Below are 15116 nucleotides of genomic sequence, written 5' to 3'. Positions count from 1 at the left end.
CTGTTCTCTGCACCTCCATCACTGTCTGGTTTGGCTCAGCAACCAAACAGGACAAGTACAGACTTCAGTGGACAATCAGGACTGCAGAAAAGGTCATTGGTGTGAGCCTGCCCTCCATGGAGGACCTGTACACCTCATGGGTCAAAAGGAGGGCAGAGAGGATCACTGCAGACCCCTCACACCCCGGACACAATCTGTTTGAACTGCTCCCCTCTGGATGGCGTTACAGGTCACTGTGCACCAAGACAACCAGGGACAAGGACAGTTTCTTCCCCCCAGGCTGTCACTATGATTAACACTTAACCAACAACAGTATGACTGAACAATAACCCTCAGTGCAACACCTGTAAATATACCTCGTACAGATTCATACAGGTCTATTTTTAAGTACTCTGTTTTTATCCCTATTTATCTCATTTCAATGAACATTCCTTTGTCCATCTGCATTGTTTACCGTCTTTTATGTACTGCTTATTCTGCATTGTTTGCACTGTTTGTTGCTGTTAATACTGCTTATTTTTGTTATATTACACAGCCTTATGCTGGTTTACTGTTTGCACATTGAGAGCTGATGTACCAGAGTCAAATTCCTCGTGTGTTCGTCACACCTGGCCAATAAAGCTGATTCTGATTCTGAGATGAGGATGTTGAGGTTCTCTTTAGGAGGGACCAGGATGGACAGGATTAGGAATGAGCACATCAGAGGGACAGCTCAGGTCGGCTGTTTTGGGGACAAGGTCAGAGAGGCCAGATTGAGATGGTTTGGACATGTGCAGAGGAGGGATAGTGGTTATATTGGTAGAAGGATGTTGGAGATGGAGCTGCCAGGCAAGAGGTCAAGAGGAAGGCCAAAGAGGAGATATATGGATGTGCTGAAAGAGGACATGAAGTTAATTGGGGTGAGAGTAGAGGATGCCGAGGATAGAGTTAGGTGGAAAGAGATGTTTTGCTGTGGCAACCCCTAATGGGAACAGCTGAAAGTAGAAGAAGAAGTAGTAGTAGTAGTAGTCACAGTACCCTAGTTCTATTTTGACTATAACAGTAAAGGCCTACTAAAGTACGATTGATTGTATGTATAGAATCTAACATACTTGTAATTTCGGTATCCAAGTTGACTCTTACTCACATTTCACTTCTACAAGGCTTTCAGAGCTGGACTGGATGATCTAATGTTTATGATGCAGTCTGCATAGTGTTTACTTTGAGTCGTGTATGTTCACTGGATTTTTACTGGGTTCCTACTTCTTTAGCCTATTATGATGGTGCACTATCTGTGTGAAATGCAGGACTTGTAGACTTAAGAACTCTTTCTGTCCCACTGCCATCAGACTCCTAAACAGCTGACAGGAGTTTATAATCAGGTATTACTTCATGTAACTGCACCTGGTTGTTTACATTCTCAGTTTGCAAATGTATAATTGCACATTCATTGCTGACTGTTGCACATACAGCTGATGTAGCATATATTCTTAATATATTTTTGTTATATTTTTCACTTGCTGTTTTTAAAATTGCCTTTATTTTGTATTATTATTAATCTATTTTATATTTAGACTTTATATTGTTTGGCATTCATTGCGGACAGCAAAGGAAGAATTTCATTTTGCAGGGAAACATGTTTCCTTACTGTGCATATGACAAACACTTTGATTGAATAAACACTTTGACTGATCTGATTGTTTTTGTTTCATGGTAATTTTGCGCCACCCGCTGGACAAGAAGGTACATAGCAGCCAACTGCTGCCCGCAGCGCTGGATTTTCTCAGTTATCTCATGCTTTAAAGCAATTAACTCAAAGTCTTTATGAAATGCATTTTTACTAATGCAAGATCCATATGTATTTAATCTATTAATTAAAAAAAAATCTTAATTAAAGCTATGCCAATAAAATAGTACACATAGTCCTCTTGAAAAGTTTTGGCTGCACACATTATGCACAAACTTTAACAAACACAGAGAAAATGTTTACCTGAAAATAATGTTGTTGTAGAAGAAAACGTAGGACACCATACTAAGTATAATGCTATTTGCTAATATTATCAAAAGCTCCACATGGCCAGAAAACTGACTTAGGAACACTATTACCGGTTCCCATCATCATTATTTGGCCATAATTATACTGTAGATGACGATGTTTGCAAAACTGAATAAAGTCAAACTACCAGTGAAATATGAAATGCAACCACTCTGAAAAAATAAACATAACTTGTTTGCAAGCTAGTTAAAGCATTTTAAAGTATAATGCAATCTAAGTACTCGTACTGTATTTTGATGAATAATACTGAATGTAAATACAGCTTCTGTTTTTTTTTACAACAAAACTCCACAGGACACCCTAATGAGAGAATTCAGACTTTGAATGCTGCCCAGAGCTCCTGACTAATGTGTGCATGTAGAGTAATTCTAGTCCCTTTGAGCAACAACCCCTTTTTGTTTGTCAGTTAGAGGCTACTATAGCAGCAGGTAAAGATTTTGTAGTAGAACATAAATTCTGAGTTGCAGTCATTTCAGTTCTTACTGATGATGATCAAAGGACCAGGGTTAGTGCTCAAAACTTCACTTAGGTCTACAGGTTTACAGTTTGATTCAGTCGCTCTCATTCATTGCTCAGATCAGAAACAAAATTCTCTAAACTACTTGTTCCACATGATGCAGTTAATTGTGTACATCATATAGGCAATTTCTCATTGTTTTGAACAAATGATAGGGCAAGGCAATTTTATTTATATAGCACATTTTCATACACAAAGGCAATTCAAAGTGCTTAACAATGCACATAGATGGATAAAACTGGAGTGATGTGTTCTCTTTTCTTGGTGTCTGTCAGTATTGTGGTAGCAGCTTTTTGAATGAGTTGCAACTGTTTGATGGTCTTATCCGGGAGGCCAATCAGGAGTGCATTACACTAAAAACAAAAGCATCAATGAGCTTTTCTAAATCCTGCTTCGACAAAGTTTCTCATTTTAGCTCTTTTTAAAATGCCAGAATGATGATTTTGTTACAGCTTTGATGTTGAACACATTGACAAGGGAGATCAGAATAGCAAAGAGGAGCTACTCGGAAAAGCTGAAAACCCAGATTTCAGCCAGCGACCCCTCATCTGTGTGAAGCCTAAAAATCATCACTAGCTACAGGAAACCATCCTCCCCTACTGTGGAAGGCCATCAACTGGAGGACCTGAATGTGTCTTACTGTAAGTTTGAGAAGCAGAAATCAATGATTTACCATATGTTATGGGGAGCAGCATGTCATTCCCATGAGGAAGGAGGGTCTCCACAATTACCAAATTTGGTTTCAACAAGCATAGAAAAACAATCTCCACAACATGAGTATATAAAAACAATCTCCACAACATGAGTATATATATATATACCAGCCTCCCCCTGAAAGTATTCAGACCCCTCCACTTGTTGCACACTTTTTGTTGTACATTTTCATTTTAAATGGGCAAAAATGACAGTTTTGCCCACCAGACTACACTCCATAACCCACAATGACAAAGTGAAAACATGTTTTAAGACAATTCATACACACATTTTATTTGACATGAGGCCTTTCAACATTTCAAAAAAGGTTCTTCATTAGATGTGTATATTTCTGAATAAAATTAAATTACATTGATTTGGGGAATTTCAGGTTAGGTGCCAAGTCCAATTGGTAATCCACTCTTTCATTTTCTCCCTTAAGAATATTGGCAATATGGCTACACTATATTCAGTAGTTCTAAATCACATTCAGACTATTTGGAAAAAAGGATCCCCCTCGTCTCAGAACACCCTGAGTTCTTCATATTTACAGAGACGAGACATCACTTAAATATTCTACATCATTCACGCGTGGTGTCATTGGGTCCAAGTGAGCTATAAAACCACAGGAATCCAGACTGTACACACACACATATCCATATTTTGTGTCTCCTAGTGATGATGTCAGAGCTCATCGTGGCGCAATGGCTCCTGGCTGGGCTGGATGAAGACACCCTCCATGGCACGCCACCAGTTGTGTTGGCTGGGAGAACTCATGCCATGCACCTCATGCTGGCCACGGATGGGGTGACCATACTGCTCTCCTGTCACACTCAGGAAGACATCAGTGCCCACATGTTTGAACCGCACGGCTTCATCACGCTCCCAGTGGATGCTGTCACACTGCACTGTCCACACATCCAGGTCATCACCTTCACCATTCTCTCCAAAGGCGCTGACCTCCTGTAGATCACACATGTAGGCAGAGAAAAAAAATATAAGATTACTACAGCAAAGGACAGATAGATCTGCTGGGGGTCCATACTCTCTTAGGATTTTATGTGATACATCTTATTCCTCAATGACATAGACATCCATTGTTGTCAAAAATGATTAAGAATACATGTGTAGATACATAACTGTGAGTGTGTGCACTACTGTCTGACCTGGTTATTAGACAGGGGTGAGCTGAAGTGGTGTGTGTGTAGATTTCGGCCAGTCTTCATGTGTGTGATGCGGACGGCCTGACCACACTTGACGGCTGCCCCACGCTGACACGGACGGCCGGGCTTCCCACGAATTTGCCAGTAACTGTTGGCATCGTCTGCGTTCTCAACTCCTGTTACAGACTGCTGTCCACTGCCTACATGCACACACACAGGCACACATTTGTTTTAATCCCTGGTAAGGAAACTACACTGACCTGCATTCATTTCCTGGAGACTTAAAGGTTTGTGATTCCCTTGGAAGCATTTTTTGATACATATGTTGAAATTCTCTTTTCATCCTGATGGCAATGAATACATTAAATGATTCTGAAATAAACAATATACTGCATAGCCTATTTATAATATGTGAATATGTAAATAGGGATGAAATAATAGTATATTTGCTGAAAATGAAACTAAATTATGATCAAAGATATTCTGCAGTTGGTAGATGATGTACATCAAGAACATTCATAAAGAGAAGTGAATAACACATTATCACAGGGACTCTATTAAAAAGTTTGTAAGGATACAAGTGAAGGGTTGTTACTTGTAAGTTTCACTTAAGTTCAAAATCTTGCAAAAATGTGGTCTGTTATTGTTAATGGAAATATGCCTAACAAAGCTCATAAAATTTGATTTAAAAAAATAAGGGGCCTTTGCTGATTCACACTGCATTAGAATTAGCTTAAAGGTGAAAAAATAATGTGACCCATTTGCAGTAGCAGTAAAGGAAATAAAGATAAATAAATAAAGATAGAGTTGGGGTTTTGTGACTTTTCTCATTTAAATGAATTAAATTCTGATTATTCTAAATTCAGCCATCTCACTTTGGATGCCAACATGCATGTACACCATAGTGCTAATACAGAACCTGCAGTACTATCACACCACATATGAAAGTATACTAAGAGAACTTAGCAAACTTGTTCTCCTGCACCACAGATGACCTGCTTAACAGAGGTGTGTGATACATTGTATCCAATTTCATCATGTCTAACTTGTCTAACTTAATTAGCCTATACCTAATCTATTACATAAATATAATGTGTAGATGCTAGTTTTATTAACTGCAAGTACATGTGTGTTTTAGTTATCTGTAGAATGTTATTTTTACACATGCATTTTGGAGGGTTCAAATATCAATTGTCTGTCTCTTCCTGTGTGACTCAGAAACACTGGAGATTCATTTGCATTCAGGCTGTTCCTGTATCACTTTCAGGCACTCTCTGTATAAATGTGCACTTCTCTTATGACCACCATTAGTAGGCGTTACCAAATGTAAAACAGATTTAAGAATGTGAATAACTATCTACAGCTTTACTGGTCAGACAGGTAAGGTAAAACCTATAAACCACTGAAAACAGTAGAGCTTCCCAAGTGGCAAGTTGACAAAACCGGCCAGAAATGATGCAGTAAGTCAACCTGATTTCCTTTCAAAATGGTGGCAGTAAAACAGGTAGAGGCTAATGATTCCTTAGTTGAACTTAGGTATTTGCTGCAGTAAATAAATGATAACAGAAGAAGATGCAGGGAAAATGGAGCAAATGACAATAATAGTAGTGGTAATAGCTATAAACACATGACCAAGAGTTGAGCAGATGCATAGGCTTATATGGAAAATGAGCTACAAAAGTAAAGAGGAATGTAAAATAGAAGGATCAACTAATTGTTACTAAATTCTCCTTTTGTTATTATCATATCATAATTATAATCACAGCACAGGGGAGTCACATATGAATAGAACATTTTTCAAAGAATACGTAGCCTAAAGGCAGCTATGTCACAGCTGTTCCAAAGTAGCACATCATATAATTCAGTCATGCCAGAAATACTCTTGACCTTCCAGTAAATACCAACGCCGCATTTAAAATGCAGCTTTTTGCAGTGCTGATACAAGCAATTCAATTCCATTTCTGACAGCATTTTAGCTTGTAACGCCATCAAAAACAGTGTTTGTGGCAGCTGGAAAATGCGACGTGGCAAGGCTAACCAGATACAATGTGAGCTATTTAGTGTTCCATAAAATACAGTAGTTTCTTTAGAACCTACACGTTATCATGATCTTGTAACATCAGAAATATGTTTGAGCATTCTTAGTTGACTAGCCTATTAAATTTATAGAGAAAATGTGAAGGTATTCCCAGTGTTCCACTACAGTGGAAAGCACATTTGCTGGGTTTTCAGCAGTATACCGCTCTGGCATTGCTTTAATCTGAAGAACAGCATTCTGTATTTTCCAGTTTCTTATATAATGGCAACATATGATTCAGTTGTAAGGACTGTCCACGCATCCATGGTCAGAGACACCTTTTCAACACTTATCAAATGACTGTGCAGCTCATATGCATTATCATCATACAGTTTATCCCATCCCATGACCATTTTTCTTGATGGGACCATATACCCCAGCTGAACAAATGCCATCAAACTTCAAAAACCCTTCCCCTCGACAAAGCTAATAGATGGCATGTCCTTTGCTATCATTTTTGTGATGAGGGCTATTATTTGCTCTGTATGTTGATGATCAAACTTATCTCTCCAAGTGACAAATCTAGCCAATGACCGTTGATCTACCTTCAAATGGCTTTGCATAGTTGATGTCGATTTATGATATGCTAACTTATCTTAACAGAGTTTGCACTGCACCTCATTTTTGTTTATTTTCTTGAAGTTCCATGCATAACTTTTTGATGGCTGTAGTCTCTGCATGTTTCTGCAGTTTGTATTTGGCACTGTAATAAAATGCTATACAGCCTTCATTATCACATTATTTCCAGGTGCTGGTGAAAGCCGGGGAAAACAGCAGCACTTTGCTTTTAAAGACAAAACCATATCTGATGACATTAGATTTTCTTTTTTTATTCAATGGATATCTGAATATTCAAACATCATTGCCCATCCTTAATGTAGTGTACATCTCTATGATGGATAATGAGCCTTAAGCATTTGCCCAAGATTCAACACGTGATGACAACTTCACATCCTCTATTGGCTTTACTTTGAATAGTCTGACCGGAAGTCTGATGGATCACAATTTCGTTCAATTGACACGGGTATAAAAGAACACGCAAAACGTGAAATGTGTTCAACTTTGTGTTTTAACGAGAAGGTACAGGTGAAATACAGACATCCATATAGCTGACACATTTCATTGCATGAACCTATATTAACCGGTCAATTATCTGATAATAGGTTACTACATAACGCTATCATGCATCATGAAAACACAGGGCCAAACTAAATTGACAGAAATGGGAATTTCATGTTTGTCTGCTTGACGGGTAAAAGCAACTTCGCCTACGAGATGACTTAAGATATTTCACAAATGAATAGAACATCTTCTTAATTTCGGCGTACCACAAACAGGGAAACAACCTTTGTGTCGATGACATTTCCAGTTATTCATCTCCTGCATCACAACAGACGGCGGACGGCGGTTGTAGTGGGTGTCATGATAGGCCTACAGTATAAACAGGTTAACGTTTTACAAAAGTAAAGGGCTATTACTAAAATTTCTACGTACCAAATCCACTACTAAGTCAAAAATGCAGAGGTATTGGTACGTTTTGTAGTTCATGAATGTATGCAGATAAGCAATGCAGCTTTAAACAGTTTTAAGTTAACGCTAAAATAGGCATACGGTAAAAACGCTACATGCATCTGAATGTATGTATGGTTACTTACATCGTATTAAGAACTTACCTGAACCGTATTTGACATCGTGGGAATGCAGGCGGACGTTGTGTCTGGTGTTGAGTAGTTTTACCAGCGAGCCGCAGGTTACATAGTTGAGCTCTGACTCTCTTCCTTCACAGTTTGACCACAGCAGCAGAAATAGTACGGATATAATAAAGGCGTAGACAGTAAGAGTTATCTGCATTTTTTGTCTCTAGTCTGATTACCTGCAGACACAGTGAGGATGAACAGCAATTACAGTCTCTTTCAAACTTACTGTTGTATTCAACCAATCATAGCTTGACAAGTCCGAAAATGCGGAAGCACATAACGACGTGTGATTGGTGCGTTAATTTACAGTGACAAACCGGAAACGGGAGGTCATATTAATGAATGTAATATTTAATTTAGTTGTTTTTCATCTCTTGCTACTCATTTTGCATATTTTCATCTTTTTGTCATTTTGCACATTTTTGTAGTCAGTTTCTATCACACCTGACATAGTAAAAGTCCAGCTACACGAACAAACAGAAATGCAAGTCTACACACCATGGGTAGTGTTCATTTCCAGGGGCCAGTTATTCAGAAGCTCCGAATTTGGAAATCTCATGTATTGCTATTCAGGATCTGGTAATCCATATTGCCTTTGTGCTGGTTTTTCAAAGCTATATTGGAGTGGATCACTCTTATCCAAATGCAGACTTTTCAAGATGACCAAATGTAGGCAACTAGCTATGTAAAGAGAAACAGGTACACTAGCTGGTTTGGGGTCACAAAGTGTTTTTTTTTTTTAACAGAAAACAGCATAATAAAACAATACTAATCCCCTTTCATTTTTTGAAATTCTTTTAAACAGTCAGACCCCTCATCTGACCCACATCAAATACAAAACAAACATATACTATATTCAGTTCATTCACATATTTGGAGCATGTTTTAAATCATAAAAAGGCCAAATGTTCAAGGAATTAAAAAATACTCATGTATTCATATCGGCCCATAATAAAACAAATTTAATGAACGCACCCTTTTTTAAAATTCGGAATGTCTGATGTGGGAAAAGGCAGCGAACACATCGTAGGCTGGTCAGACTAGCCAGGTGAGTTTCACTGCGGCTGGGATCAGTTTTCTATTGCTAATTCAACTGGAACTCAATTGTTGGCTGACTTGGGATCAGTACGAGAATGCCAGGCGGAACAGACGGTGACTGCTGGTACCTGTTTCACTGAGCAAAAACACGGAGAATTGTAAGCAGGTAAGTCAGCGTCCAGATATTGAATATGTTATTCATTTTCGCTTTTAATGACAAAAATAAACCTAGATTTAATGTTACCAATAAAACACGTCGTTTCTCTTTAACCTATTGTAGTCATTTTAAAACTTTTTTGTGTGGAAATTCAAGCAGAGATAGGCTACTTGTTTTCTACTAGTGCTAAAGCGGTGGGCTACTTCATGCTAATATTTCAGGACTTTACCCAGATGTTTGGACAAGTTGTTTAACTCGCTAATAACTAACTTAAATGTGGCTTCTGCTGAGCTGATGAAACCTAAAACTCGGGAGCTTTATTTCTATCTGTGCCTGAAGTTACCAGAAGATTTCGTAGCCTCTAACAAAGTAAGCACAGTGACGGTGACTTTCAGAACATCAGCCTAAGACTTCACTGATATTAGTTCAATAAACCTGATATCAACGTTCTTTATATTACGCTGCCACCACCTTTATCTGCCTGGTTCGGTCCGGGCTCAGATACTAAAGAATACACAATGAAAAAATCTAAAATATACTCTCTCTATTAGCATTCCAAGACATCACAATTTCAGGACAGCTCCAGAGCATGGCCTCACTGGGCCGGACTGCCACCTTAAATAAACTGTAGGGAGACAGATGGCCACCCTACCCAGCAGCAACCCTGTCTCTTGGGGACCTTGAGCAGTATCCCGTTATGTAAAATAACTACAAATTAAGACAAAGCTCTTAATAAAATAACATAAACAACAAATATAAAGATTTGGAATAAACCTACTGTAGGGGCATCTGGTGGCAGCATACTGTTTTAATCCTTCATGTTTCTCTCTGTAGTGAGCACAGAGTTCAGGTCCTGATGTCTTCAGGAGGAGTTGGTTCTAGCACCTGGTTCGACAGGGTGCGGGAGATCCCACACTATGACCAGGTACCTTTGGGTTCTTTACGGCGTGAACCAGATTTCCCTGTGCCCCCGGCGCCCTTGTATGGAACAGTGCCAGCCATCAGTTTGGACCCCCTTCCCCCGCCCCCATTACCTGAACAGCCACCCGTTGGGCTGTTGATGGCTGATGATGGGCCAATGGAGGGTGACTGTGAAGCCATGGATATTAAGCCGGTCCACCGCTTCATTCCTGACTCTGTCAAGAATTTCTTCCGTCGCAATAGCAGTAATCGTGCCAGCAATAGCCACACTACAACGGGAGTTCCCTGCTCACCCCCACACTCTGCTCCTCCATCTCCGTCCCTTCTCGGCTCCTATCGAGATCCCTATGGCGGCTCTGGGGGTAGTTACACCTCTCAGAAGGAGCGTGACGCGCTTCTCCTGGGTGCTGAAGCCCTCGACTCTGCATCCGCAGTCCCCACCAATCTCTCATCCCTGACTTATGCGGAACAGGTGCAGGAGTACCACCAGCGCTACAGCTACATGAAGTCCTGGGCTGGCCTGCTGAGGATCCTGGGCTGTGCGGAGCTACTTCTTGGAGCTGCTGTGTTTGCTTGTGTCTGTGCTTATGTTCATAAGGACAACGAGTGGTTCAATATGTTTGGATACTCCCAGCCACAACTGTTTGGGGGGCTTGGTGGAGGTGCCTCTGCATATGGATATGGTTACTACACGGGCCCCAAGACTCCTTTTGTTCTGGTGGTGGCTGGCCTTGCATGGATAGTGACCGTTATTTTGGTCATCCTTGGAATGACCATGTACTACAGAGAAATACTTCTAAACTCTAATTGGTGGCCACTCACAGAATGTTCCATCAACGTGGCCTTGGCAGCGCTTTACTTAGCAGCAGGGGTAGTGTATGTGAGGGACACCGTTCGAGGGGGACTGTGCTACCTACCTGTCTTCAATAATGGAGTAAATGGGGCATTCTGTCGCACTGAGGCTGGCCAGACAGCAGCCATTGTTTTCCTTTTCATCAACATGGTACTCTACTTGATCGGTGCAGGAGTGTGTCTGAAGCTGTGGAGGCATGAAGCAGCCAGGATGAGGAGGGAGGCGCTGGAACAGGAGGTCTGACCACACACACACACACACACACACACACACACACACACACACACACTTGTATTTCTATATTTGTGAAGACCTTTATATTGACATAAGGGCCTCTCCTGAACAGTGGATAAGGCTGCAGTCAGGACTAGTGCTGCGTATCTAACTTTTATACTTTTATGACATTGATTGAATTAGTTCAATACCATCAAGTGTTGAAAAATGCTTTTCCACATTTTTATTTACTGATGTAAATGTTAACAGAATTTAAGGTTGTGGTAAATTGGTTTTCTTTTTATTAGGGCTGTCAAAGTTAATGCAATAATAACGCATTAACACATGCACATCGTGTGATGTAAGTGAATGGTAAGTTTAGCTTCAAAGCCCTGCCAAATCATTCTCTTGACAAGGCAAAAGTTATTTGCATTTACTGTTGATGTGAACTGAGTTGCAACTGGAGTACGTCGAGTCGAGAGTCCTCCTCCCCCTTGCCAAAGACAGACCACCCTGAATAGTTTGCAATGGAGATGCCTGGATAACTCTACAAGCAACAAACTTTGAATGATAGCTAAATGTGGCTACAGCTTGCAGGTGGGTAGTGGCAGCTGGACTGGAGCTGGCTTGGTTAGGTAGGTAGGTCGGACTTTATTGATCCCACAATGGGGAAATTCCTGTGTTCCAGCAGCAACAGAGAGCAGCAACAAAACGCCATAAGAACAAACACCACACATATATCTTGAGTAACAAATTCCAAAGTACCTAAAACTAAACAGAATATAGTATTTGAGAGACAATCAAGAACAGGAATGATCCTCCCACAATTAATCCCTGAGAACTAGGGCTGGGCGATATGGCAAAAAATAAAAATCTAGGTTTTTTCATAAAATGTGACCGATTCACGATTTCGATTTTTTTTTTTATGTGTAACTAGCCAACTTAAACACAAGTACAACAACATGACTGAAGTAACATTCTCTTCTTACGTAACTTGAAAAACCATCAGTTTAAGAAACATTGTATTTTAGTGTGCATGCCATACATAAATTGGACAACAAGGTGTAAATAAATGTAAAACAAATTGTCTAATGAAATGTCTTTGCAGCTGAATTAAATATGAAAGTAAATATTGAATTCTTCTTAATACAGAGTAAGAAAATAACCATTTTAAATCAATGACCAATGATTTTAACCAATTAGTCAACTCAAAAATTAAGCACATTTACACCAGAAGCATTATTAACAGTAAATGTTTGATAAGAAGCCAGCACATCTTTAAGCCCTTGACCAATTACTTCCCCAGTATGATCGTCAGGAAAATAACATGTCTGAAGACAAACACTTCGCAGTTTCCATTCTGCATCAACATAATGGGCTGTGAGGCTCATGTAAGGCTGAAGAGTACGACTACTCCACAGGTCAGTCGTCGTGAGAGTCCTCCTCCCCCTTGCCAAAGACAGACCACCCTGAATAGTTTGCAATGGAGATGCCTGGATAACTCTACAAGCAACAAACTTTGAATGATAGCTAAATGTGGCTACAGCTTGCAGGTGGGTAGTGGCTGCTGGACTGGAGCTGGCTTGGTTAGGTAGGTAGGTCGGACTTTATTGATCCCACAATGGGGAAATTCCTGTGTTCCAGCAGCAACAGAGAGCAGCAACAAAACGCCATAAGAACAAACACCACACATATATCTTGAGTAACAAATTCCAAAGTACCTAAAACTAAACAGAATATAGTATTTGAGAGACAATCAAGAACAGGAATGATCCTCCCACAATTAATACCTGAGAACAAATCAAAATACCTAAGAACAAGACAAAATATAGTATTCAAGAGATCAAGAAATCGAGGACAAGAATATTACTCGCATAATTACTCCCGCAATAGGGGAAATACCTGGAGCTTCAGGAGCTTCAGTTGGGTTGTGGTTGCAGGGCTGGAGTGGTCTGCATGCTTGAGAGTGCAGGTGAGTTGAGTGTGACAGACACAGGAGCTAGTCAGGTCATGGATCACAGGTGAGTACTGACAGAGCTGGAGGGGACTTACTCAGCTTCAAGGAGTTCAGGTAAGTTGAATGTGGCAATTACAGGAGCTAGCCAGGTCATGGTGTGGATAACAGCAGTGATGGGACATACTGTGCTGAAGAGTGTGTCGAGAAATCCAGGAAGTGTTTAGTGAAGCACGTACTGAGGATTGTATTGTTTACGATGAGTGACGTCATTGATGACGTTTGAAGCCTCACTGCGTGTAGTGGTTCAGGAAGTGGTTCGAATTTTGTTGCAATGTATTGACAGATATAAAGCCCAAGGAATCTCCACACAATTCTTGGGTAGTGTTGGAGTTGTGAGAGTTTGTGAGTTATGTATTTCCAACAAGAGGAATTGCTTAAACCCCAACAACTGTTTTTATATAGTTTTTAATAGTTTAAACTATCAAATAGTTTTTACATAAAAATGAATAGAAATGAATGAAGTGCCCCCCTACATCAGTTGCACAAGCACCTTCACTGCCCATCTCTGTTTACAAACACATTCACGTTCCTCTTCCTTGTTAACGCTGCCACAGTTTGAAAACATAATTGTCCGCTGTCATTATTATGACATTTTCAACTATTGATGTAAAGGAGGAGGTTCACTTTGGTATGTGTACTACTACCACGGAACTTTGATTAGAGTTTATCAGCCAAGAAACGTACGCACAATATTTACAAACAAGCACGTTAATAAGGGGAGACAAAAACACATAGTTTGAATGGGCTCTCTTGTGCTCATAAGAGGAAAATTCTGTTAAATGGCGATTATCATTCCCATGCCCAAACTGTGGCAAGACCGCTTTGAGTGTATCACATACAGTTGAAATGACTATAACACATTTGCCTGTCTTACAGTCTTTGACCAGCAGGGGGGTTTGTGTGTGCACGAACCCTTTTGCGAACCAATTCTCTGGAAGGCTTGAAGGCTTCATTTTGCCATCACTAGATAACAGTAAGTACTGATACAGACCTGGAAGGTATTGAGTCAGCTACAAGGAGTTCAGATTGGCTGTAGCAGTCTCAGGTACTAGCCAGGCAGCAGCGTGGATAACAGGTAAGTACAGACACAGAGCGGGAGGAGTCTTACTCAGCATCAGATATTTCAGGTAAGCTGAGTGAAACTGTTTCAGGTGCTAGCCAGGCAGCAGCGTGGATAGCAGGTAAGTACAGACACAAAGCTGAAGGAGTCTTATTCAGCGTCTGAGAGTTCAGGTGAGGTGCTGGCTGAAAATGAGCGAGGGAAATCTTCAGGAAAAACTCCTTTGGTCTTGGCCGCCTGGACATAGTGAGTGCAACTAAGCAAACCGGTAGGGAAGTATGAACAGAGTAATGGACTAGCGAGCGACTGAGGGAAAGGAGGTGGTATATATGGCTGAAAACGGGGGGATGATTAGCAACAGGTGAAGACAGTGAACGCTGATTGGGAACCGTGGTAAAGCTGGGGCTAGTGATGGGCAGATGAAGCTTCATGAAGCAATGAAGCCTTTCATCCAATTGGTTCACTCCAGCGCAAAGCTTCTTGACGCTTCATTTGCTCTAGTAGGACATGTACTGGATGCAACAATATCAGTTGGCATGAATTTGAAGTGAGTGGCATTTTGCAGAAAGCCTGTGAATAAAACTGTCAGCAAAACAAAGAAGTATGCAAAACACGTATATTATATTGTAGTGATGGCAGTATACTGTGTGTATGTGTGTATACATATATATATAT

General features: G+C 40.3%; 2 protein-coding genes across 2 annotated transcripts in view; one reads left to right on the top strand and one right to left on the bottom strand.

Annotated features, from left to right (window-relative positions):
- Nucleotides 1-2695: 2695 nt before the first annotated feature.
- sdf2l1 (stromal cell-derived factor 2-like 1) lies at nucleotides 2696-8444 on the bottom strand. Its single transcript, XM_020599153.1, has 3 exons — nucleotides 8159-8444; nucleotides 4412-4608; nucleotides 2696-4208 (listed from the first exon to the last, which is right to left on the bottom strand). The coding sequence occupies exons 1-3, from the start codon at nucleotides 8334-8336 to the stop codon at nucleotides 3930-3932; spliced, it is 654 nt and encodes a 217-aa protein (XP_020454809.1). The 5' UTR covers nucleotides 8337-8444; the 3' UTR covers nucleotides 2696-3929.
- Nucleotides 8445-9300: 856 nt separating this feature from the next.
- marveld2b (MARVEL domain containing 2b) overlaps nucleotides 9301-15116 on the top strand; it is a 14437-nt gene continuing 8621 nt past the window's right edge. The window contains exons 1-2 of the mRNA XM_020599327.1: nucleotides 9301-9386; nucleotides 10212-11388. Coding sequence (XP_020454983.1) covers nucleotides 10234-11388 — 1155 coding nt within the window. The 5' untranslated portion in view covers nucleotides 9301-9386; nucleotides 10212-10233. The remainder of the gene's footprint in view (nucleotides 9387-10211; nucleotides 11389-15116) is intronic.

This window comes from Monopterus albus, unplaced genomic scaffold, assembly GCF_001952655.1.
Source record: "Monopterus albus unplaced genomic scaffold, M_albus_1.0 scaffold40.1, whole genome shotgun sequence".
NCBI lineage: Eukaryota > Metazoa > Chordata > Actinopteri > Synbranchiformes > Synbranchidae > Monopterus > Monopterus albus.
Note: the sequence above shows the minus strand (reverse complement) of the source record. Positions and strands in the feature narration are given on the sequence as shown.

What these genes read in the sequence shown, in the direction of transcription:
- sdf2l1 (XM_020599153.1), bottom strand. Translation starts at nt 8,336, where the DNA reads ATGCAGATAACTCTTACTGTCTACGCCTTTATTATATCCGTACTATTT. An exon ending in CGATGTCAAATACGGTTCAG is followed by an intron (nt 4,609 to 8,158) that starts GTAAGTTCTTAA and finishes GTGTGCATGTAG; the next exon opens with GCAGTGGACAGCAGTCTGTA. An exon ending in CACCCCTGTCTAATAACCAG is followed by an intron (nt 4,209 to 4,411) that starts GTCAGACAGTAG and finishes TGTGATCTACAG; the next exon opens with GAGGTCAGCGCCTTTGGAGA.